The sequence below is a fragment of the Rhinolophus hipposideros genome (assembly GCF_964194185.1).
Source record: "Rhinolophus hipposideros genome assembly, chromosome: 7".
NCBI lineage: Eukaryota > Metazoa > Chordata > Mammalia > Chiroptera > Rhinolophidae > Rhinolophus > Rhinolophus hipposideros.
The window spans coordinates 10,149,447-10,176,530 of record NC_138053.1 but is presented as its reverse complement, the minus strand read 5'-3'; the positions used below and the strand labels follow the sequence as shown (position 1 = coordinate 10,176,530).

The following is a 27,084-nucleotide window of genomic DNA, read 5'->3' as shown; positions in this document are numbered from 1 at the left end:
ATATCACTAATCATCAGAAAATGCAAATTAAAACCACATAAGCTATCACCTCACACCTGTCATAATGGCTATCATCAATAAATAAAAAAACAGCAAACGCAGGTGAGGATGTAGAGAAAAGGGAAATTTATACACTGTAGGTGGGACTGCAAATTGGTGTAGCCACTATGGAAAACAGTTTGGAAGTTCCTCAAAATTTAAAAAGAGACCTATCTTATGACCCAGCAATTCCACTTCTGGGTATTTATCTGAAGAAATCCAAAATACTAATTCGAAGCTTCCTCACCTGCCTCGGGAGATACATAGGAAAAAAATTACTAAGAACCATGTCAGTGTATTTACTACCTATATTTTCTCTTAGTAGTTTGATGGTTTTGGATCTTACATTTAAGTCTTTAACCCATTTGGAGTTTATTCTTGTATATGATGTTAGATAGTAGTCTAGCTTCATTCTTTTGCATGTTATCTGTCCATTTTTCCCAAAACCATTTATTGAATAGACTATCTTAATCCCATTGTATATTCTAAAGCTGATATTTCCCTATTGACTTTCTTTCTGTCTGGATGATATATCCATTGTTGCAAGTTGGGTGTTCAAATCCCTTCCTGTAATAATATTTTTGTCATTTTCTCCCTTCAAGTCTGTTATTAATTGCTTTATATACTTGGTGCTCACAGATTGGCTGTGTATATATTAATAAATCTTTCGATGAATATTCCCCTTTATCATTATAAAATGTCCATCTTAGTCTCTTTTTACCATTTTGGTCTTGAAATCTATTTTGTCTAATGTAAGTACCGATACACCAACTTTTCTCTGAATGTCATCAGCAGTATCATCTTCTATCCCTTCTCTAAGCCTACGTTTGCCTTTGGATCTCAGATGAGTCTCCTGAAAGCAGTATATAGCTGGGTCTTGTTTTTTTTTAATACATCCCAGCACTGTCTCCCAAGAAGAGCCATTTAAAGACAATCGATGACATGGAAAAGGCCAACAGTTCAGAATCAGCAAACTCCCAACATTCTAATTATTTTTCCACTAAAACTTGAAGTTGTTTCCCCTTCTTGCTAAAAGAAAATACATTACACAATTTGCAGTTACTCTCTAACTCTTGTCCTCTCTCAGCCACTGGTTGAACTGTTTATGAGTTCACATGAGTGAACATTTCTAGATGAACTGTTCATCTAGATGAAAGGGTCAGCTATCTGGCCCGACAACGTCATTGTTTTCTTCAGTCGTAGCCAGCATGAGTCAGACTTGCAGGTCTAGGTCTCAAACCACGGCAGTTCACAGATCAGGGTCTCCTCTGCTCAGGGTTCCTTTGGGAAGGAGAAGCATAAAATATTAATGCTCATTTTTAATGCTTATTCAGCAACTGAGGCTGAGGGTGCTTAAGTAACTCCTAGAGGGCCTGTGGATCCCTACTAGCTGGCTGTGTACACACAGAGAACATACATGTCCCTGGAGTCCATAGAAAGCTCAGGCCAAGTTCCCAACGACACCCTTTACTTGTCCCCCTCGGTCCCTGGCTTATTCTCACAAGTTCTTACCCACTGTATTGCACAAAGTCGAAATCCCAGGAAAATTAGCACTTTACAACCACTAGGATGGCTGTTAAAGAAAAATAACAAGTGTTGGTAAAAATGTGGAGAAATTGAAACCTTGTACATTGCTGGTGGGAATGGACATATGGTACAGCCACTGCTTTTCTTTCTCTCACCTTCATGTAACCTTCCTTCCATTCCCTCATTAATTTCAAATGCATAATACATTAACTATGAACTTATTCTCTAGAATAAGAATGAACTATGAAACTTATAAGTTTCATATGAAAACTTGAAACTATGAAACTAATAAGAATAACTATGAAACTAATAAGAATGAACTATGAAACTTATTCTCTAGAACATTTTAAATTTTGCTCTCTTGAATATGTTGTGAGTTTGGATCAAATAAACTCTAATTTAAAAAATGTTGTTAAGGCCGTAGCTTCTATCTTGGGTACCTGCCTCTAGTAGTTACACCCCTGTGTAATTACCTCTCCATGGTGTGGCTGGATCACATGATTTGCTTCTAATGAACAAAATATGGCAAAAGAGATGGGATGCCACTTCTGAGATTAGGTTATAAAAAGTCTGTGGCTTTCATCTTGGACACATGCTGTCACTCACACATTCTGAGGGAAGCCAGCTGCCATGTTGTAAGCTGCTCTATGGTGGCAGAGACCCAGGGGACAACGACCTGACAGAGGCCTCTGGCCAATAGCCAGTGATGAACTGAGTCCATGGTCTTGTGAGGAACTGAAGCCTGCCAATGACCACCTATGTGGATTGAAAGTGAATTCTCCCCCAGTGAAGTGTTTGGTCAGGAATGCAGCGCTGAGTGACTTCATGAATGGAACTTCATGAGAGAGCTTGAGCTAGAGGTTTCTATCAGGATTCCTAACCAAGAATATGTGAGAGAATAAAAGTTTGTTGTTTTAAGCTGTTCTATTTTGGGATAATTTGTTGGACAGCATTAATAACTAACTTACCTATCCTGGTCTTTGGCCACTTGTTTGGTTCCAGCCACAAAACAGGGACCATCTTTGCATAGGTTCCAACTTAAGTTGCATAGGTGTAGCCTGAGAGTGCCTCCCAACCTACCAAACCATCTATAATACAGAAGTTTGGAGGATTTAACGCCCCATGAGAAGAACATTTGACCAATAGGAGAAGGAAGTCAGTGGATACCTTCTTCCTCTTTCCTTCCCCTAGATGGGCTGTCCTGGATGTACTGGACATGTGACCTCTCAGAAGATGGTCTCTCTGTATAGAAGTTCACTGCTTTGGATAACAAGTGTTATCTTGTTATCCGGGAAGGTAAGGAACCCTCCAGTAGTTTCTTCTTCCTCCATGCTTCATTCCTATGTTCTTTCACTCTTGCTCCCCTGAGATCATATTCTATAACAAAATAGTAACACAAACACCTGTCTCGGGCTCACTTTTCTTAGAATCCAGGATGAGGCATGTTTGTTCCTTGAAGGTTATTGTAAAACTTTATGGACACGGTGTTTTCTTTGTGGGAAGATTTTGATGTCTGCTTATGTTTTTTTAGTATTTTTTAGATTATTTAGCTTTTTATTTCTCCTTGGGTTAGTTTTGTTTTGGTACATTATGTTTTCCTAGCAAATACCCCATTGCTTCTAATATTTCAAGTAATATTTTTCAGAATTCCTGTTAAGAATTATGATTTTCTTGAGTTTAGGTCTTCAAATTTAAAAAAAAAACACCAGTATGTGTTACTCATTAATTGCTAGAAATTGCATTTAGTAAAGTGAATGCACAAGCAGCAAATGAATATTAATTGAACAACTGAGAAATGGCCAATTATGCCTTTTTCCTTACAGACATGTATACTTGTAGCTGTAATTTTATATTCCAAGGCATATATCATAGTTTTATTTTTTGCTTAGTAGTATATCTCACAGTTGGTATGACAGAATTAAAAATATCAGTATTTCATGAAATAGACTCGTGGCCTCTAGAAGCAGTTGCCTCCTAAAGAAGCTTGAGAACTGTTGGCTTTTCTCCAACGTGTGGCCACGTCGGAACCAGCCATGCCTTCTATCTTCACTACCAAGTCCCTGCTTTGAACCTGGCCGACTAGGGACCAGTGCCAACAGAGGTCTCCAGAGACTCTCAAATGACAGTGCTAATGTTTACTTTATGTAGGAAACTATTTTGTGTTTCCCACCTCTGGAGCAAACAACCCCCTTAAACAAACTGGCTTCCCTCAATGGTGTTTGCATTATTTTACGTGATTTGGATGGCTGCTTTGTTGGATCGGTCAGATCCTTCTTGGTCATTGTCCTCATTACTTGACCATTTCTGAAATTTATCTCCCTGATTACGAGCTTACTAGCTGGTTACCAGCTTAGGAGATACTCACTGCTCACTTGCTACTGTTTCTTATTTGTGATTTCTAGGCTGTCCCTTGCTATCTTCTCAACTCTCATAACCTTCATCGATTTGATTCAGTCAGTTTTCCATTCATTCAGCATATATGTACTAAGTGTCTGTGATGTGCCGGCCAGTGTGCTGGGCCAGGGAGACACAATGAAGAAGACAGAGTTCTTGCTCTCAAGGAGGAAATCCATGTACTGTGTACCTCATCTCCCCTAGCAGTTTCATCCCTGGCTGTATGTTAGCATGGCTTGGAGGAGAAAGTTGTTAATTTTGATGGTGTTGTTTGTTTTTTAATGCTAATCTTTTTTCCTACCCTGGGTGTCTATTATTTTTTAAAGCTCTTTATGCACATGGAATATAATGAGGATTCTGGACTGAGAGTTACTCCTTCCTTGTTCCTCTCTAGGTAGAATGTGTAGAAGTGGGGTGCTCCCCACCATCCACCTGCTGAGGCAGTGGAATGATGTTCTGGCTCCTGGAGGATGGCTAGAAATTGACCTGATGTAAAATGGGTTGGGCGCATTCCAGGTGGGAGAACAGCTTGTGTGGGTACAAGGAGACACAAACATGTCTCATTTGAGGAGACTTAGGGAGTGGCAAATAATACCATTTGCTTAAAACATCGTGTACACATGGGAAGTGTACCAAGAGACTACTGAAGAATACAGCCATGGCCAGATGAACAGGGTCTTGAGTTGATACCCTAAGGCATTAAATTTTATCCAGGATGATAGAAGGTGTTGGAAGGATCTGAGCAGAGAGAAATGTTAAAAGATCTTTGGTTATTTTTTTTAAATATTTTTTTTTTAATTAAAGTTTATTGGGGGGACAATGGTCAACAAACTACATTGGTTTCAAGTGTACAATTGTATAATACATCATCTATATATTGCATTATAATGTTCAGCACCCAGAGTCAGTTTTCCTTCCATCACCATACATTTGAACTGTTTTTCCTCTTCTACCATATCCCCTTATCCCTTTCCCTCTGGTAACCACTAAACTGTTGTCTGTGTCTATGAGTTTTTGTTTCTTTATTTATTTGTCTTATTCCTTTGCTGCCTTCAGTTTTATGTGTCAGTCATATGATTCTCTACTTTTTCTGTCTGACTTATTTCATTTAGCATAATAATTTCAAGATCCATCCATGCTGTCCCAAATGACACTATTTCATCTTTTCTTATGGCAGAGTACTATTCCATTATGTATATATATCACATCTTCTTTATCTAATCATCTATTGAAGGACACTTTGGTGTCCTTTGGCTTCCTTGACTTGGCCACCATAAATAATACTGCTATGAATATCAATACATATATCTTTATGGATAAATATTTTCAGATATTTTGGGTAGATACCCAGGAGAGGGATTGCTGGGTCATATGTAATTCTATTTTTAATTTTTTGAGGAACCTCCACACTGTTTTCCATAGTGGCTTCATCAACTTACCTTCCCACCAAAAGTTTATGTGGGTTCCTTTTTCTCCACAGCCTCTCCAACACTTGTTATTATTTGTCGTGTGTTGATGATAACCATTCTAACAGGTGTTATCATCTGTTAGATGATTGGATTATAGCATTGAACCATATCAAACACGAAAGCTTCTGCACAGCAAAAGAAACCATCAGCAAAACAAACAGGCATTAACCGAATGAAAGAAGATTTGTAAACAACGCCTCTGATGGAGGGCTAATACCCAAACTATAAAAGGAACTCACACATCTCAACAAAAAGACAAACAACCTAATTAAAAAATGGGCAGAGGACGTGAACAGAAACTTCTCCCAACAAGATATGCAAACGGCCATCAGATATATGAAAAAAATGTTCAACTTCACTAGCTGTTAGGGAAATGCAATCCAAAGATCTTAAGTGATAAAACAAGAGCCTTCTTTTACTAGGCTCTGAATGCTGGCCTTGAAAGAGACCAGCCTATCGTCAGGCAAAACGCTTTAGGAAGTTACTGCAACAATTAGGTTAGATTGTGAAGTCTTTCCCTTATGTTGCAACATACCCTGAGATGCCTATCTTTTCCTTCATCTTAGTTCCTGCTTTATTAATACACTTGCAGGTGGACTTCTGAAATTTACCTACCATTCTCTGATTCCCCTTTTTTTTTTTCTACAGGGTGATAGTCGCTTCGTAAAAAGTGTTTGGGAGTCTTCCTTCCTTCTGGATTTTTTGGAAGAGCTTGAGGAGAATAGGTGATAATTCTTTTTTGAACGTTTTGAAAAATTCACCTGTAAAGCCATCTGGTCCAGGGTTTTTGTTTGTTGGGAGATTATTGATTACTGATTCAATTTCCCTGGTGGTAATCAGACTGTTCAGGCTTTCTGTTTCTTCTTGAGTTAGCCTTGGAAGGTTGTGCGCCTCTAGAAAATTGTCCATTTCTTCCAGATTGTCAAATTTGTTGGCATATAGTTGCTCATAGTAATTTCTTAAAATTTTTTGTATTTCTGTGGTGCCTGTTGTCACTTCTCGTCTTTCATTTCTGATTTTATTAATTTGGGTCCTCTCTCTCCTTTTTTTAATGAGTCTGGCTAAAGGGTTGTCAATTTTGTTTATCTTCTCTAAGAACCAACTCTTGGATTCATTGATCTTTCGTATTGTTTTTCTGGTTTCTATTTCATTTATTTCTGCTCTGATCCTTATTATCTCCTTCCTTGTGCTCCCTTTGGGCTTATTTTGCTGTTCTTTTCCCAGATCACTCAAGTGTGAAGATAAACTGTCAATTAGTGATGTTTCTTCTTTCTTTAGGTAGGCCTGCAGTGCTATGAATTTCCCTCTTAGGACTGCTTTCTCAGCATCCCATAGATTTTGGGTCATCGTGTTCTCATTCTCATTTGTCTCAAGATATCTTTTGATTTATTCTTTGATCTCCTGCTTGACCCATTCATTATTTAGTAACATGTTATTCAGCCTCCATGAATTGGTGTGTCTTCCTGGGTTTTTTTTTTCCTGTAGTTCATTTCTAATTTCATAGCACTGTGGACAGAGAAGACAATTGGTATGATTTCAATTTTCTTAAATTTATCAACGCTTGTTTTGTGGCCTAACACATGATCTATCTTGGAAAATGTTCCATGTGCACTTGAGAAGAACGTGCATTCTGCAGCATTGGGGTGAAATGTTCTGAAAATATCGATTAAATCCAAATGGTCTGACGTATCATTTAATGCTGTTGTTTCCATATGATTTTCTGTCTGGAGGACTTGTCCCTTGTTGTCAGAGGTGTGTTGAAGTCCCCTACTATGATAGTGTTGCTGTTGATCTCTGTCTTTTGTCCATCAGTACCTGTTTTATATATTTAGGTGCTCCTGTGTTGGGTGCATAGATGTTTACTAGAGTTATTTCCTCTTGTCAGATCGATCCCTTTATTATTATATAGTGTCCATATTTGTCTTTTAATATGTTCTTTATTTTAAAGTCTATTTTGTCAGATATAAGTATTGCAACTCCAGCTTTTTTCTCATTGCCATTTGCATGAAATATCTTACTCCAACCCTTCGCTTTCAACCTGTGTGTATCTTTTGATCTGAGATGAGTCTCTTGTGTACAGCATATACAAGGGTCTTGCTTCCTTATCCACTCAGCCACCCTATGTCTCTTGATGGGAGCATTTAATCCGTTTACATTTAAAGTGATTATTGATAGGTACATAGTTATTGCCATTTTTAAATTTGTAGTAGATTGTTTTGATCTTTCTTCTATTTACAGAAGTCCTTTTAGTATTTCTTGCAATGCTGGCTTGGTTGTAATAAATTCCTTCAGTTTGTTCTTTTCTGGGAAGCTCTTTATCTCTCCATCAACTTTAAATGATAGCCTTGCTGGATAAGCAATCTAGGTTGTAGGCCTTTGTGTTCCATCACTTTGAGTATCTCCTGCCATTCCCTCCTGGCCTTCAATGTTTCTGTGGAAAAGTCATTTGATAGTCTTATGGTAGTTCCCTTGTATGTAACCCTCTGTCTTTCTCTTGTTGCTTTTAAGATTCTCTCTTTGTCTTTAAGCTTTGCCATTTTAACTATAAAGTGTCTTGGTGTGTGCCTGTTTGGGTTTATCCTGGTTGGAACTCTCTGCACTTCCTGGGCTTGTATGTTGGTTTCCTTCATCAGGTTAGGGAAGTTTTCGGACATTATTACCTCAAATATATTCTCAATCCCTTGCTTCCTCTCTTCGCCTTCTGGTATTGCTATGATGCGCATGTTGTTGCGCTTGATGTTATCCCAGAGGTCTCTTAACCCATCTTCATTGTTTTTTATTCTTTTTTCTTTCTGTTGTTCTGTTTGGGTAATCTCTGCTAACTTGTCTTCTAAGTCGCTGATTTGTTCCTCTGCTTCATCTAACCTGGTGGTCATTCCTTAAGTGAGTTCTTAATTTCGGTAATTGTGTTCTTTAGTTCTAGCTGGTTGTTTGCTAAGATTTCTACATCCTTTTTTAGTTCTAACTGGTTGTTTTTTATGATTTCTATATCCTTCTTTATGTCTTCTCTAAGCTCCTTAAACATTCTTATCACCAGTGTTCTGAACTTTGTCTCTGAAAGGTTGGTTTCCTCTGTTTCATTTGGTTCCATTTCTGGAGGTTTCTTCTGTTCTTTTATTTGGGACATGTTTCTTTTTCTCCCCATTCTGACTGACTCTCTGTGTTTGCTTTGATGTATTAGGTAGATCCCCTAGAGCTCTTAGTTCTTGCTGGGTTATCTTATGTAGTATGTGTCCTTTAATTTGACTTGGACTACTTCGTTCTTCTCCTCTGCATGTGCTCCAAAGGTGGCTCATGTGTTTAGTATATTGTCCTGTTCAAGAAGAACTTTAATTGCTTTTTTCTTGTGAGTAGGTGGGTTTAACTCCTAGGCTGTCTAGTTGTGAGACTTGGCTCTGCCCACCACAGGGTGTTCTGCTGAGTGAGGGTTGGCCACTTAAATGAGGTTTGGCCTCTATGCGCTCTTGTACCTTCAGAAAATTCCCTCTGGGTGTGTGACTTGTAGGTCAAACCTTGTAGTACTCTGGTTTGGTCTAGAGTTGGCTTCTGGTTATGTTGAATCTTGTGCCTCTTAAGCTGGGCCCTGTTAGGGCAGTTTCAGCACAAATCCAATTACCAAGTACAACAACAACAACAAAGAAAACAAATCAAGGACATTCACATGTAAAATACAACCAACAATCCCCACTCAACATAGGCAAAGATATCAAAGAAATAAAGACAGAACAAAGCAAATCAAAACAAGCAAAAAAAAAAAAAACAAGCAAAGCAAAACAGGAAGCAGCACCAGTCTTGGCTTAAGCCCACCAAGTAATCTCCAGGTTGTCCTCCGCTGTGCCAAAGAGTTCCCTGCCTATTGAGCAGGCAGCGCTGGTCAACTGGTGCCCAGAGTGAATTTGGGACTATAGATTTAAATGCGAGGGGCTGAGGGGTCTGGATGACAGTTTTCAGAGAGTCCGTGCAGTTTCTGTCCTTTCCTGCACAAATGCACACGCTGAGATTAGCTCCATCAGCCCTGTGCCCAGTACTCCTGAGCCTTAGGGCCCTCCTTCCGTGTGTGTGTGTGTGTGTGTGTGTGTGTGTGTGTGTGTGTGTGTGTGTGTGTGTGTGAGGGGGCAGGCGGGAGATTTCTAAGCTGCTAAAGCCGGGAGCTGCGTCTGCCACTAACTGCTGAACTCAGGGAGTGCTTCCGCAGTTGCCCTTGCCCCGCCCGGGGCCAGCCAGAAAGGGTGGGGGCTGGGGATGGCGGAGTCTCCTCTCTCCTCGTCCAGCGAAAATCCCCTCCTCCTAGCCTCTTCCAAAGGTCAGAGCTGGCTCCTCTGATTCCCTTTTCATTTGTTTGTTTCATCTCCTTTTACTTTCTGCTTTCCTGGAAACCTAAATGATTCTGATTGCAACATGTCAGAACTGTTTGTAACAGTTCTGCTGACTATTTCAGCTGAAACCAGGAGTTCAGTGAATGCACTATTTAGTAATGAGTAGAAGGATGACCATGTCGTTTTGAAGTCATAACTAGCTGTGTAGTATTTTTGCAACTACAGTGGAAGTGTAGTGGAAGGTGTGGAAGGAAATGTTTATACCATGTGAGGCTGACAATCTGCCAAGTTATTTCAGGAGGCACTTTGAAATCCAAACAAGCTTATGGCCAGCACAATTTGGAATCACAAGATCTGGCTCCATGCCCTGGATTCATGGTTAGTTGCTTGGACAAGACTCTTCACCATCCTGAGCTCCTGTTTCCACATGTAATTTCAATGTCACCCCATGTATTCACATGTAATTAACAATTGTCACCCCAATAAATTAAAAAAAAATTTACATAAGATGAAATAAAAAAAAATAATCCCAACACTACTTATCTCACAGGGTTGTTGTGAGGGTCAATTAATAGACATGTGAAAGAACTTCTTAAAATGTTTAGTGCAGTAGAAAAATCTTAGAGGTTCATCACAACATATTACAAATAAGCTAACATGAAGGGAGACTGAAAAGTCTTGCATTGGTCTTTGCTTCTGTTGAAGCGAGCTGGAGTCCTTTCTTCTGGAAGACCCATAGGCGTGCTGCTTTGGGGGTCACTGTGGGGAGCCAGAATTTTAACCAATTGTTGTTGCAGCCTTGGATCTCACTATTTCCCATAGTGACCCTTTTCAGGGAACGGCAAATGTTGACTACTAGCATTTAGCAGAAGACTTTTCAGTCTCCCTTCAAATTAGCTTATTTGTAGATGCTGCTGTAATGAGTACCTTTTGGGAAGCCACTTGCAGTCAGTGAGCCTCAGCTTCTACAGCTACAAACTGGGGATAGTAGCCTGACCCTATATAACAGCACCCAGTGTGAGCACCGAGAGGGGAAAGAAGTATGTTGGAATTCCTGGGACTTTCTATCCTACTTTTCCTAGGAATTATCTTCCAGCTTCCCCTGTGTGCGTTTTCTTGGTATTCAAGCTTGCAGCCCCTTCTTACTTACCTCTCTGTAGGGCTCCATTATCCCACACCGTGCAGAGGTAAGCCACTTTCTCAGCACAGTTATGTGTCTCTCTCCCTCCACTGGAGGCCACTCCCAAGGATGGGGACTGTACGGCGTGTAGCCCACAGCCTGGCACGATAACGACACATAACATTGACCCATTTGTCCTTGACTCAATGCATGGATGAATACGTGTATTCGTGCATTACACTTTCCAGTGGCAGCTATGGAATTTAACATGTGCCTCCTGGAGAAAACCTTAACCCAAAGGTGAGAAACCATGATGGTAGAAATTTCAGCTGCATGACAAGCTTCCAAGTGAATAAAAGGAAGTGGGTAAGATTGTTGGAACTTACTGCACTTACCAATGAGGCGTCCACCTACTCAGTCCAGTGTCAGGCAGCCCTGGGGACTCTCAGGCCTGAGGGACCTGAAGAATCGGTGACTGATGAGTATCACTTTCTGCAGAAGGGCTGAAAGTGAGAAAGGATGATGAGAGAAGGAAGTGCACAATTTAAATGTCTCCTCTTTCTTTGTGTATTAAGAAACTCTGAGGTTTTGTTTGTGACATAATCCACAGGGTCTCAGTCCAAACAGACACAGAACATGCATCTGAGTGATGATAATGAGCCTGTGGAAATTCCAGAGGCTCAGGCCTCACATTTCTCCCATCAGAAATGTGGCAGAGGTAGAGGGGTGTCAGGGGTCTGGAGGGTGTCACCGGTGACACTGATTGCTACTACAGGCCTTTCCTTACCAGCTCCTTGGTGCCCGTTGAAAAAGCACCCACAGGTCTGAAAGCAGAAAGCTACCTCTGCTATGACCCCATTTGCCCCAGAAAAAAATCTCATGTCATCTTTCTGCAGTCCTGTATACTGTGTGTACTACCCGTAGTGACATTTGCCATGTCAGCTGTGGCTTAGGTGATCGGGGTCCACTTGGCCATCCAGGCTGCTGTTCTCCTCTTCATACCCATTGTTCTTGGACTTGTGGTCTTTCCAGAGTGAGGGAGCCATTCTTTTGTCATGAACCTGTTTTTTTTTGTCTACTGTAGGACCCTCTGAGGGGCAGGAAAGGAAGCAGCATGAATTAATAAACTTGGTGTAGCCACCATCCTCTTGTCCATGTGCTGGCGCTCCTTCAGGGGCCCCTTGTCAATGAAATCTTAATGCATCAGCCTGAACTTGAAGTGATGGTGGCTGAGGCACAACCAGGCCTTCTTGTTGTAGTAACAATCCAGGACGATGGCATAGTCACAAAAGAGCCACAAGGAAAGAATGCACAGGGCACACAGTAACCTCTCCTCTACCAAATCAACTCCACCACTCTGTATAAAGTGCTCTTACAGGGACTAGAAACATAATGGTGATTAATACCCAGACTGTGCCCTTGACAAGATCTCAATCTGTTAAAGGAACTTGGTGGGCAGACCAATAGTGGTGCTGGAGGCTAGAAAGGACAAGAGAAGCCTTGTATACAGAGAACAGAAGTTGTCCAGAGGAGGAAGTGATTTTATTTGTTCAAGGGGTTTGGTTAAGAAAGACTCTATTCTTTCTGTCTGACTTTCTTCACTTAGCATGATAATCTCAAGATCCACCCATGTTGCCGCAAATGGCAGTATTTCATCTTTGCTTATAGACGAGTAATATTCCATTATGTATATGTACCACTTCTTCTTTACCCAATCATCTATTGAAGGACATTTTGGTTTTTTTCATGTCTTGGTGACCATGAATAATGCTGCAATAAACACAGGAGTACTTATATCTTTACGGATAAATATTTTCTGATGTTTTGGTAGATACCCAGCAGAGGGATTGCTGGGTCATATAGTAATTCTATTCTCAGGTTTTTCAGAAACCTCCATACTGTTTTCCATAGTGGTTGTACCAATTTACATTCTCACCAATAGATATGAGGGTTCATTTTTCTCCACAACCTCTTTAACACTTGTTATTACTCATCTTCTTGGTAATAGCAATTTTAGCATTTGTGAGGTGATATCACATTGTGGTTTTGATTTGCATTTCCCTAATAGCTGATGAGACAGGAAATATCAAGAACCATCTGACTTCACTCATGTGGGATATAAAACTGAAAACAAGAAACGAATAAGTCAAAAAAACAAAAACTCATAGACACAGACAGCAGTTTAGTGGTTACCAGAGTGTAAGGGGAGAGTAGGGGTGGTAGAAGAGGGTAATATATGGTAAAGGAAGGAGGACTGACTCTAGGTAGTGAACACATAATGCAACATATAAATGATGTGTTGTAGAATGGTACACATGATACCTATCTAATTTTACTAAGCAATGTCACCCCAATAAACTTAATTTAAAAAAAAGAAAAGAAAAGGGGCAGCCAGTTGGGTCAGTTGGTTAAAACTCAGTGCTCATAACACCAACGTGGCTGTTCGATTCCCGCATGGGCCAGTGAGCTGTGCCTTCCACAACTAGATTGAAAACAATGATTCCACAACTTGATTGAAAACAACAACAACAACGACAACTTGACTTGGAGCTGATGGGTTCTAGAAAAACACACTGTTCCCCAATATTCCTCAATAAAATTTTTTTAAAAAAGAAAGAAGAAAAGGAAAGAAAGACTTTAACAGAGAAGGTTCTGTCTGACCTGAGTTTTGAAGGATGAGTAGGAGACTTCTAGGGGGCACACAGAAAATGCTTGACAGAGGACACTGCATGGGTAAAGATTTGCAGACCTATTTGTTTGAAGGAATTTAATCTTTTAAGTCATATTTATCAATGCATAAAAATGTATGTACTATACACAATGGAATACTATTCGGCTTTAAGGAAAGATGATATAGGAGCATTTGTGACAACATGGATGGATCTTGAGAGTATAATGCTAAGTGAAATAAGTCAGACAGAAAAAGCAGAGAACCCTATGATTTCACTGATATGTGGTATATAAACCAAAAAGAACAAGACAAACAAATGAGAAACAAAAACTCATAGACACAGACAATAATTTAGTGGTTACCAGAGGGTAAGGGGGTGGGGGGTGGGTGATGAGGGTAAAGGGGATCAAATATATGGTGATGGAAGGAGAACTGACTCGGGGTGGTGAACACACAATGGGATTTATAGACCATGTAATACAGAATTGTACACCTGAAATCTATGTAAATTTACTAACAATTGTCACCCCAATAAATTTAATTTAAAAAAATGTATGTACAACCCACAAGAACATATACATATCTACAGCAATCAACATCTTTATATACAATCAAAATGCAGAAAGCAAGCTACAAGTTGTCATGGGTTAGTTGATGTATACTGAATAGACTCTACCTTCTCATTTTCGCTTCTTCCTGACCAACAGCTCAGTTATTGATATCTGATTTTGATGATGAAGATTATTTATTTAGTCTTCCAATACTATGAGCAATTCATCCCCATTATCATGTTTGGTCACATAATGAGACATTTGGTTATGCGACATTTGACATGTTCTCTGAATCCTTTGAGCTTTAAAATATAGCGGGAAAGGCTCTCATTCAGCAATTTAAGCACCTGCCATGCAGTAGAAAATGTGTTATACACTAGGGACATAGTTATAAGCAATGGGTTTTGTCTTTTTTGGGTTTTTTTGTTACGTAAAAAAACCAAACTAATGTTTTGCAATATTTGTTAGAAAAGTGAAAGTATTAAAGGTTATAGAAGCATATAACATTAATTCAAGTATTTTTTAGAGCAGGCAGTCATGGAGTCAAGGGCAGTTTAGAGATTTCAGGCCAGTTGCTTTACTTGAGTTTCTGTAACCTTTGGACTTGCTGATAAAACTGAGTGAGTTGTTTACTGATTTCCCACAGAATATGAACTCAAGGGTGGTCAGAGTGGGAGTGTTCATGATGCTTTGCCAGCTTTAAAGGAGGAGAGGGCAGGTGCAGGTAAAACACAGATGGCCCTTCTACTGGCTGCAGTTCAAGCCCCACCCCCTTTCCCAGCACATAAACATCCAGTCTCACTGACTATCCACTGGGTAAAGCAAGTTCTGCGCGCACAGGCTGGCAAAGACTAGTACACTTTGCTGAAAGGGAGCCTCAGACTAGAGGACCTTAGAAAAAAATGGCCATGGACCTGATCCCAAGCTTTTCCACAGAGACCTGGGTTCTACTGGCTACCAGCCTGGTGCTCCTCTATCTGTGAGTAACCGTCCAAATATGTATCCTCTGCAACCTTGGACTTGGGGAGCGAATCAGGCCCCCCTTCCCCTTATCTGTTTTGAAGATAAAACATTTAATGAAGGGTAGCTGCTTACGCGTTGGGCACACAAACACCAAAGGGGTTATTCTTGATATTACTCTAATCTGTTGAAGGAGTATCACCCCATGAAGCCCCAACTCCTAATTTCTGTAACACAGAAGGTTTAGTGACATTATTTACTCCTGGGGATGACCTTCTGATTGGCTGCAGTTTGGATGGAGTTAGACTCATCAAGCAGAAGTCAGCAGACACAGATAAAGTGAACTGGCCTCTGTGCAGTGGGGTCCTCACTCCCTTCCCAGCTCTGGGGGTCCTTGAGGCAGGAGGGAGTGGCCTGGGTTTGGGTCTCATCACATTGGCTTTCCAAGTTCTGTGTCTGCTGTAGGAGATATGTACGAGGATTCGTGCTTGAGTAACTAGGTTGTTTCCTGCTCCCGCCCTCCCACTGCCTGGCATCATTTATGCAAAGTACCAGAGTGCACCCCAGATTTCATGGGGGTTGCAGACTACCCCACCATTATCTTCACACTGGCTCTCCCCTCTTTTCTGTGTCCCTCCCCTGGCGCTCCCCTCCTAGGGCTCTTTCCCCCACTATGTAATGGACAGTACTGTCTATCCTTAATGAGAAATCTTCATAGCAGAACAAACTTGGCACAAATCTTGAAATCACGTTCTTTTCTTTCACCTTTTCTTTCCAGTCTTCGGGGAGGGTCAGCATCAAAATAGTAATCCATCACAGGCTGGAGGACCAGAGGCCACCAGGGGAAGAATGGTCTGGAAATGCATTATTTCGTCATTGGTTCCTTTATACAGCTTCATTCAGGGCACATGTGGGACAATCACTCTTCTCTAGAGCACAAGGCACTAAATTTTCTGAGAACTTAGACTTGGGTGTAACTGAAAAGCTACGAGGACAATGGAAGCCTTGAACCCAGTTTCATTCTATAGAAATGAGCACACTGTGGCGAGTCCAAGGCCTCTTTGTGATGATATACTTAAGGAGACCCAGATCCTAAAACAGGGTCAGGGGCTAGAGGGAAGGAAAAGCATAAAGTCACAGAGCAAACTGTAAGAACACTGTCTCGGTGGGCTCTCACTAACCCTCAGTCCCTGATGGATGCAGTTATGCAAAATCTCATCATCGGAGCAGAAAAACCTTTTTCCTTTTTCTGCCTAGAATTAGAATCGCCAAAATCATAGAAGTGTCCTCTTACTAAATAGACGTGAGTGAATTTTCTGGAAGAATTCCAGCCTGAGCCTCTCAGGAACGCTCCAATCTGGAAACATTTATCAAGCATTCACTCTAGGATTGGGGCCCTGAAGTCTTCAGCTCCTGGTAGCTGATGATCATCATTAGTTTTTGTGACTCTCCCAGTGGAAGTGAGAAAGGAGATGACGAGTGAATGGAATTATTACTGTCGGAATTGCTTTATTACTTATTGCCTATATGTTACCTCCCCTTGACTGTTCCAGTTTCCAGTCAGAGACTTAACATCCCAGCTCCTATTCCACAATCTCTGCTTTCTCATTTTCTTTATAGATATGGGACCTCTACACATGGACTTTTTAAGAAGCTGGGAATTCCTGGGCCGAAACCTCTGCCTTTTTTTGGAACTGTTCTGGGCTACCGTAAGGTGAGTGGTATTTGGGTCCCTCTTTCTCTCTTTTATTTTAGAGTATCATCTTTGTTTATATTCTTTTTTTTATTAGTTTCAGGTGTACAAAACATTGTAATAGTTAGACATTTACGTCCCTCACGATGCTAACCTCCCTCCCCCAATCTACTACCCCTTTGGCATCTTATATTGCAGTTACAATTCCATTGACTGTCCCAGCTGAGTCCCATAGTCAAAGTGCCCTCCTCAGGAGGACATTCTGAGGTTTCACACTTTCCGGAAAGGGTGTCATATGCCCCTCCCAGCACTGGGCCAGGTTTACCCCAGGGCTCCGTTGTCAGCTGTTAGGAATCTCAGGTTTTGCCCCAGTTGGGAAGCAGCATGTTCTGGCTGGTTCAGCACAGGACTTGCTGTTCCCACTTGTGAGCATCATGAGAAGCATTTTCTTGCAGCCAGGTGAAGATTCCCAGAAAGGCATAATCGTACTTAGTATTAGGTGAAAAGCATGAAGGAGGTGAGTGGCACTGCCTCATTATGGGTATACGCTAGAGTCAGATTTCCTGCTCGTGGCATAAGCTCCTGGTAGCTCTTGCTTCCTTCTTCCTGGATAGCTTCAAAACTGCAGTGTATTTGGCAGCCCAAGTGTTCACCATCAGGGAATTTGGGTACATGAATTCTCTAAGAACTGCTAAATGCCTGTAGTTATATCCATGGCTCCTACTCACTCTTTGCTCGCCTTGACGATGTTGGGGGATAAGAGAGAAGGAACAAGAGCTTTCTGCTTTACTTCTGTGCCCTCAGTCTTCGGGGAGGGTCAGCATCAAAATAGCAATCCATTACAGGCACCTATGCATGAGTCTGAGCAGGTATAACTGAGGCAGGATGGGGGCTGTCTATCAACTTCAGATATTTAACCTCTAAATGAGTTGTGTGGGATTTTTGTAAACGAGAGAGAATTATTTATAAAAAATCACTAGTAGGAGATTATTTGACAATATAATAAAAAATTGAATTTAACTGAATGGAATATACTAGTTGACACATGGACTGTGGATTTTGGTGTGGCCTTTGTGATATATCCTGCCCTTATGCTTCACCTAGGGTGTGGCCCCTGGACAAAAGGTTACCAGCTCACATCACTCAGGCCAGAAGGCAGAGCTTTGCGTGCAGGCTGCTCTCTGCCAGATTTCCTTTCCCAAACAAGACCAGAGGCTTGTTTCTCAGATCCTAATTCTCCCAACTGAGGTCTTCAGTGTTTCTATTAGTCTAAGAACTTCCCATAATTTTCCCTCTGAAAAAGCAATAATTTCCTTTCCACCTTGTCCAGATCAACTCGTTATCAATACACCCCTAAACCCATACTTCTGGGACCTTCTTTTACATACTTAAAACATCTAATATCACAGCCGAAACTTAGCAATCGGAAGATTTGTATTTTAAGTGACAGAAGTGAAAGCTCAGAGCAAGTGTGTTAACTTGCTCTGTCCTGGTAGAGTGGTGCCATCTCCCCAACTTTTCCGTGTTGAGTTGGAAAACCAGAAGGCAAATCCACTTTGTCATTCATTCATTCCCTCAGTCAGTTTCTCACTCAAAAAATGTGTCTTACATTTATTCAAATCTGCTAGAATAAAAGAGGTCACTGGTGTGTCAAACTTCCTAATTCTGCTGGAATTCTAGAGAGGGCTCATGAGATAAATGAAAATCATGCTTAACCAGGAGATCAAAGAGTGTGCAGGCCACTCTTACTTTTCCTCAGCTTCAGTTCTGTGTCCATGAAGGGAATAATTCTGGAGATTTGAGAGGCAACACTTGCACAACAGAAATTTCATAAGACAAGGAGTTAGTTAATATCATAGAAAAGGGTCAGTCATTCAGTATCTATACTAGTCACAGAAGTTTCACGAGTGATTTTAAATTCTTTATTTCAAATATCTCTTTCATTTTTCCTCCATTCCCCACGACACCTCTGACTAAGAGCTTCCCCCTGTCTGCCAATAAGCATGATTTCAAGTAATTTGGGTCATTTTTGTCCCAATTAGAGACAGGGTTCAGTACATTTGGATTAATAATCTAATTTTGTTTCTCTTATAGGGTGTATGGGATTTTGACAAGAAATGTTTTAAAAAGTATGGAAATATGTGGGGGTGAGTATACTGGATACTTCCATCGGATAGACTTGCTAATATAATGAGACCCCACCCCAACACATGGTGATGAAGACAATCTCAGCCTATAGTGTTATTGTAAAGCTTTGGAGGCTTGTTCTACCAGGGATCCGATATGTCACCACGTGTCCATGTCAATATTCTGAATCAAGCTGGAAAAGCACAGGTTATCACTAGTCTCCAGATTTGGTGGCTTGGGGACTCCTGACATTTCTCTCTCTCCATTGTTTTATTATTCCCATCTTCTCCATTTTCCCTTTCTTAGATTACCTTTAATCAGATAATGCATTATTTCTGAGCTTTCTCATATATTCTCATAAATGCATGTCATTCCCCCTTTCCCACATGATTCACTATTAATTAAAATCCAAATATTTTAAAATTAAAATTTGGATATATTATGTCATTTTTAAAAAGGACTGTGGGTATAGGTACACAGAATGGGAAACTATTTCTGCTCAGTGTTTTTTACTTTCTCCACAAGTATGGAGTTTGGGATTTTAAATGAATTCTAAGCCAAGACTTTTTAATAGAAGTTTAGACTACACATGTATTGCTTTATCTACCCTATTCTCCTTCTTTGAGAAGATGTAGCATATTTCCAAACCACCCTTTTCCTGGTGGGCTGGTGGACTTGAGTATTGTATGGAGTGGCCTCGGCCAGTTCCAGCAGCTGTTCCTCTTCCGAGCTGCTGGAGGTGTGGTAAGAGCAGCAGAAGAGGTGTAACGTGGTGCTTGCATGGTAGAAGCAAGTGAGAGAAGGCTTTATCTCTCTGTATTGGTCATCTTCTCTCAAGTCGACAGAAACCATACAGTTCTACTGAGTTGGCGTGGCCCAGAGAGTCTGCGTGATGGTGTAGAATGAACGCACAACACTGGATCACCACTGGTCCAGCTCAAACTGCCCCTTCCAACATTTACTACTTGTGAGCTCTGGGTGGAGTCACTTTCTTTGTTTAGAAAATGGTTCTCATGCTTGGGTGTATGTAAGAATCACCTGGGAGAGCTTGTCCATAAAGCAGATTCTTGGGGCCCATGCCCTAGCAACACTGAATCTGGAGGATCTGGACTGGGGCCCAAGAATCTGAAGGTTAACAAGTAGTGGAAGAAATAGTAAGGCTGGTATGAGATCACGGATATAAAGGGTGACCGAAAACCATTGTCTCTCCACCCAGGTGTTTGTGTTTTTTTTTTTGTTTTTTTTTTCTTTTTTTATTAGTTTCAGGTGTACAAGACAAGGTAATACTTAGACGTTCATCATTTATATCCCTCACACTGTGAACCCCCCTCCCCCCATTCATTATCCCTCCGACCTCACACCGAGCCATCACATTATACATATAAAATTATAGTTGGCATTCATTAATATTTAGCTTCTGGTGTACAATGCCATGGTCAGGCATCCACATTATCTCTGAGGTCACCCAGGTGTTTTTGTATAAACATGATGGGGAAGGGGACTTATCCAAGAAATATGATCAATTTGATCGACCAAGTGCCATCACAATGTCACTTCTTCAACACTAAATGTATTCAACACCCACTTAAACCTTCTGAGTTTTAGAACATTTTTTTTTTTTGGAAATGGGAAGCGTTAAGAGCAGTGGTTCTCAACCATTTTTATATGTGATCATAAAAGCATTTGAAATTCCTCCATGAAGTCAAAGAAAGAATAGGTGAGTCTTGTGGAAAATCTTCTATTTTGTTCTAGCTAATGCAACTGATTTATAATAAAAAATAAGATGCCAGAGGATGGTGTAATTAAACTTATAGTAAACAAATCAGGAGATCAGGCCAAATAAGAATGTATCACAAAGAAAGAGTCCGCTTTGCGTGGTACATATGTCAAAAGTGGGCTTGCCATGCTGCTAACAGATGTCACCTACACTGAGCCGAGGACCCCTTTGGACCCATATGTAGAATAAATATAAGCAATGAAAAGAAAATATGTTTAAATTATTTGTACATGCTCCTCTGTATTTTTTTTATTCTTTGTCCTTTTGTTTTAAAATTTTCTAATCGTAATTCTAACCAGGACTCCTCTTTAATAGTTAACATAATATATCCCTTAAGAAATTATAAACTACTAAATAAATTTTGGAAAATAGGGTAAATAAATCATTCATATTCCTACTAGATCTTTTTGAGCATTTCAAGTATTTTTCATTAGCAAACACATTTTTACATATTTGTGATCAGCATGTCTGTACTTTTCATCTAATATGATGTAATATGCATTTTGCATGCTTTTGATGTATCTTCAAAAGCATGTTTTTAAATGACTGAGTGGATGGATTCTCATTTTTTCTTCTGTTCCCAAATAATTTACTTTCCTTCAACTATTTACTAGCCTAACTTCCTTTTTTATTAATAAAAGTAATTAACACCCTCTTGTTATGTCCCATTCACTAAGTATAAGTGCTTTAGATATCAACTCATGGGTTTAATAACACACTTCTTTGTGTATAATAGGATAATAAAGTGATCACACTCTCATGTTACTAGTGGGTATATAAAGTGAATGTAATTCCTAAAGAGAGCAATATGGTAATATCTAGTAAGATTACAAATGTATATACCCTTTGATCCAGGAGTAACATTTCTGAGAATTCATTATTCAAATATGCTTGTACACAGGCAAAATAATGTGAGTAAAAGGTTAACCATTGTCTCATTGTTTGCTTTAGTAAAAGATTGGGGATAAAATCTAAATGTCCATCAGTAGCTAAACACATTGCAGTAAATTTATACAAAGAAATATTTTGCAGCTGTAAAAAGAATGAGAAAATTCTCTGTGCTGATATAGAAGATTTCCAAAATACAAATTAAAAAAAGCAAGATTTTTTTAAAAAGAAATATTTTAAACATACAAAAAATTATAGAGAATTGTATAGAAAATACCTATGTACACACCACCTGGTTTCTCATGTTATTTCTAACCATGATCTCTAGGAATATGGATTATGTAACATCCAAGGAAAATCAGGACTTCCAGGAGTGGAATTTAATCTGTAATACATAATCTATATATTTTTATCTGTAATACATCATCTATATAAAATTAATCTGTAATACATCCTCTATATATTACAGGGTTGATTAAATTTTACAAGACAATATCTGCAGATGGAACCACTCCTGGAAGCCCAGACTGTCCTTTGATGCTACGTACTCTGTATTACAGAATTGTACACTTGAAACCTATGTAATTTTACAAACCATTGTCACCCAATAAATTTTTTTTCAATAAATTTTAATTTAAAAAAAGTAACTCCACTAAAAAGAAAAAGTGATTAACTCTGTTTCCTCCACACAGGTTCTATGATGGCCGACAGCCCGTGTTGGCTATCACAGATACAGACATGATCAAAACAGTACTGGTGAAAGAATGTTATTCTGCGTTCACAAACCGGCGGGTAGGCATCCGTTCTTTTTTTGCTTTAAATTTTATTTGTTTATTAAATTTTAATTTTGAAGTAATAATGGATAAACAGGAAGTTGTCTAAAAATCCAGGAAGGTCCTATGTCATGTACACTTCATTCTGTCTCCCCCATTGGTAATGTCTTGTATGACTGTAGTACAATACCAAAGCACGAAAGTGCCATTGGTACTATCCATAGAACTTATTCAGATTCATCAGTTTCTGTACTCTATTTTTGTATGTGTTCGTATCTCTATAAAAATTTTCCTATGTGAAGATTTGTGTAACCACCACCACAATGAAGATGCAGAACTGTTCCATCACCATAAGTTTCCCTCTCACTATTTTTCTTAGTCACAGTGTGTAGCTCATCTTTTCCTCTTATCAGGGTCTTCAGCAGAGCAAACATTAATTTTGATGAAACCAACTTATCGATTTTTCCTTTTATGGGTTGTGCCTTTGGTGCCAAGTCTGAAAACTCCTCACCTAGCCCTGGGTCCTGAAGAATTTCTCCTACTTTTTTCTAAATGTTATAAAGTTTTACGTTTTACATTTAAATCTATGATCCATTTAATTCTAATTTTTATATAAGGTATGAAGTTGAGGTCAAAGTTTGTTTGTTTGTTTATTCATTGCCTATGGATGCCTACTTGCTGCAGCACTATTTGTAAAAAGGCTAGCCTTCCTCCTTGAATGGCTTTTGCACTATTGTCAAAAATCGTTGGGCCTATTTGTGTGAGTCTGTTTCTCATTCTCTGCTCTGTTCATTGATCTATGTATCTACCCTCCACTAGTTCCACACGATCTTGATTACTGTACCTGTGTAGTAAGTCTCAGCATGGAGAAGAATTATTGTCCCACCTTTTTTTCAGAATCGTTTTAGCTATTCTATGTCTTTGCCTTTCCATACAAAGTTAAACTAAGCTAATCTATGTTTACAAAGAAAACAATTGCTGAGATTTTCATAAGAATTGAAAGTAACCACATAGATCAATTTGGAGAAAATCTATATCATTACAAAGTAAAGTCTTTCCATGAAAACACAGTATAGTATGTCTCTTGATTTATTTAGGCTTTTTTTTGATCCCTTTCTCCAATAGAAATTCTATCCATGTTTTGTTAAATTTACACCTAAAGTATTTCATTTTCTTTGGATTGTAAATGGTAGTGTTTTCAGACATCACTGTTATTATATAGATACGAGAGATTCTGTTGATCTCGTATCCTACAATCTTGCTGAGCTCATTTATTAGTTCTAGAGGTTTTCTTTTTATATTTTTTGAGATTTTCACGTTGACAATTATGTTACCTGAAAACAGGGATGCTTCGATTTTTTACTTTCCAATCTGTATGCCTGTTATTTCTTCTTTTTGTCTTACTGCCCTAGCTAGGACTTCCAGGATGATATTATACAATAGTGCTTTGAGTGGACATTTTTGCCTTGTTCCTGATCTAAGGGGGAAGCATTCTGTTTTCACCATTTTTAAATTTTTATATATTTATTTTGACAAATAAAAATGTATGTATTTAAGACATGCAGTATGATATTTTGATATGTGCATACATTGTAAAATGATTACCACAAATGAATTAACATATCCATCACTTCTCATAATTAGCTTTTTTGGTGTGTGGTAAGAACACTTAAGATCTACTATTCTTAGCAAATTTCAAGTATACAATACAGAATTGTTAACTATATTCACCATGCTGTACATTAGGTCAGAACGTTTTCATCTTATAACTAAAAGTTTGTATCCTTTGATCAATATCTTTCCTTCCCCTCACACTCAGATAATCATCATTCTATTCTGTTACTGTGAGTTTTGTTATTTTTTTCTCTTTTTTTAGATTCTGTATGTGAGATTATGTGATATATGTCCTTCTGTATTTGACTTAATTCACTTAGCATACTCTCCTCCAGGTTCATCCATGTGGTCGCAAATGGCAGGATTTCCTTCTTTTTAAGCTTGAATTAAATTCCAGTGGGTGTGCGCATATATACAAGTGTGTGTGTGTGTATACACACACAATGCGGGCACACACACACTACATTTTCTTTATCCATTTATCTCTCCACTTATATAGAAAGCAATTATTGATAGATAATGACTTACTATTGCCATTTTGTTAATTCAGGTATGTCATAGTTCCCTGTTCCTTCTTCTTGTTGTCTTGTTTTCTTTTGGGATTTTATAATTTTCTATAGTAGTATGCTTTGATTCCTTTTTCTTTTCTGTATCTACCATAGATTTTTGCTTTGTAGTTACCAGGGACTTACACGAAATATTTCATAGATATAACAGTCTATTTTAAGCTGATAACAACTTTGTTCCCATTTTATGTTGTGATGTTATTCTTACGTCTTTTTCTATTAGATATCCATTAACAAATTATTTTATCTATAGTTATTTTTAACCTTTGCACTAGAGTTATAATTGATTGCCTACCACCATTATAATATTACTGTATTTTGAATTTGACTATATATTTACACTTGCCAGTGAGTTTTATACTTTCATATGATTTTATCTTATTTATTAGTGTCCTTTCTTTCCATCTCAAGATCTTCCTTCAGTGTTTCTTGTAAGACAGTTCTGGTGGAGATGAACTCTTTCCACATTTGTTTGTCTGGAAATATCTTTATCTCTCTCTTATTTCTGAAGGACCGCTTTTCTGGGAAAAGTGTTCTTGGTTGGTAGGGGCTTTTTGTTTCTGTTTTTATCTTTCAGCATTATTTATTTATTTATTTATTTATTTATTTATTTATATTAGTTTCAGCTGTACAAGACAATGTAATAGATGTTTACACCCTTCACAAAGTGATAACCCCCCCCCCAAATCTACTACCCCTCTGGCATTGTATATAGCTGTTACAGTTCCATTGATTCTATGCTGTACTCCACATCCTGTGACTATATACATACATATATTAAATTATAGTTGACATTCACTATTGTTCAGCTTCAGGTGTGCACTGCAGTAGTCAAGCACCTACACCATCCCTGAAGTGGTCTCCCTAATAAGACAAGTGTCCATCAGATACCCTACAAAATCTTTACAACATTATTGATTATATTCCCCCAACTGTCTTTCATATCCCCATGGAAATCTTGTGGTTAAAAATGTGTGCTTTCTAATCCCCTCACTTTCTCTCTCATCCCCAACCTCCTCCTATCTAGCAACCCTTAGTTTTTTCTCTATATCTCTGAGACTTTTTCTGATTAGTTTGATCATTTATTCTATTCTTTAGATTCCATATATAAGTGAGATCAAATAAGTTAGTCTGACTTACTTCACTTAGCATAATGTTCTGGAGGTCCATCCATATCTTTGCAAATGGTAAAATTTCCTTCTTTATGGCCCAGTAATACTCCATTGTACCACAGTTTCTTAATCCAGTTGTCTACTGGACATTTAGCTGATGGACATTTAGTTGATGTCCATCCAGTTGATAGACATATTGGTTGTTTCCATTTCTTGGCTATTGTGAATAGTGCTGCAATAAACATATGTGATTACATCAAACTGAAAATGTTTTTCACAGCAAAGGAAACCATCAATAAAACAAAAAGACATCCTACTAAATGGGAGAAGATATTTGTCAGTGATACATCGGATAAGGGTTTAATATCAAGTTTTTTTAAAAAAAAACTCACTCAACTCAACACCAAAGAAACAAACAATCCAATTAAAAATGGGCAAACACCATGAAGAGACATTTTTCTAAAGAGGACATACCGATGGGCAATAGACATATGAAAACATGCTCAACCTCACTAATCATTAGAGAGATGTAAATAAAAACCACAATGAGATACCACCTCACTCCAGTATGAATGGCTATCACTAATAAATCAACAAAAAACAAGTGCTTGCGAGGATGTGGAGAAAAAGGAACCCTGGTGCACTGTTGGTGGGATTGCAGACTGGTGCAGCCTCTATGGAAATCACTATGGAGGTATCTCAAAAACCTGGAAATGGAACTATCTTATGACCCTGCAATTCCACTCTTAGGTATCTATCCAGAGAAATCCAAAACGCTAATTCAAAAAAGATATGCACCCCTATGTTTACTTCAGCACTTTGAATATATCATCCTATTGTCTTCTGTCTGGCCTTGAAGATTTCTTCTCAGAAATCTGCTGATAGCCTTTTGATGGTTCCCTTGTATATGATGAGCTCCTTTCCTCTTGCTGTTTCCAAGGTTCTCTGTCTTTGATTTTTGACAGTTTTATTATAATGTGTTTGAGTAAGGTATTTTTAGATCAATCTGTTCATGAAATAACTTTTTCCATCCCTTTACTTCTCATCTGAGTGTCTTTCAATCTGAAGTGCATCTCTTGTAGGCAGCATATGTAAGCGTTTTGTTTTCTTATCCATTTAGCATTTCTGTCTTTTGATGAGAACATTTAATTCATTTACATTTTTAAAAATTGTTAATAGATATGTTGCTATCGCCATTTTATTATTCATAATTTTGATCATTTTCCCCCTATCTTCAAGAAGTCCCTCTAAGATTTCATGTAATACTGGCTTGGTGGTGATGAACACTTTCAGCTTTTTCTTGTATAGGGAGCTCTTTATCCTCCTTCAATTTTAAATGATAGCTTTGCTGGATAGAGTAGTGTTAGTTGTAGGCCCTTATTTTTCATCACTTTGAGTATTTCTTGCCACTTCCTTCTGGCCTGCAAAGTTTCTATGGGGAAATTAGCTGATAGACTTATGGGAGCTAACTTGTAAGGAACTACTTG

The 27,084-nt window shown here is 38.9% G+C and overlaps 1 protein-coding gene across 1 annotated transcript in view; it reads left to right on the top strand.

Annotated features, from left to right (window-relative positions):
* The first annotated feature begins 14,881 nt into the window (after window positions 1–14,881).
* The window catches only part of LOC308500132 (cytochrome P450 3A12-like), a 53,916-nt gene continuing 41,713 nt past the window's right edge, over window positions 14,882–27,084 (top strand). The window contains exons 1-4 of the mRNA XM_081054339.1: window positions 14,882–15,066; window positions 16,668–16,761; window positions 18,835–18,887; window positions 22,225–22,324. Of these exons, the coding sequence (XP_080910465.1) occupies window positions 14,990–15,066; window positions 16,668–16,761; window positions 18,835–18,887; window positions 22,225–22,324 (324 nt within the window). The 5' untranslated portion in view covers window positions 14,882–14,989. The remainder of the gene's footprint in view (window positions 15,067–16,667; window positions 16,762–18,834; window positions 18,888–22,224; window positions 22,325–27,084) is intronic.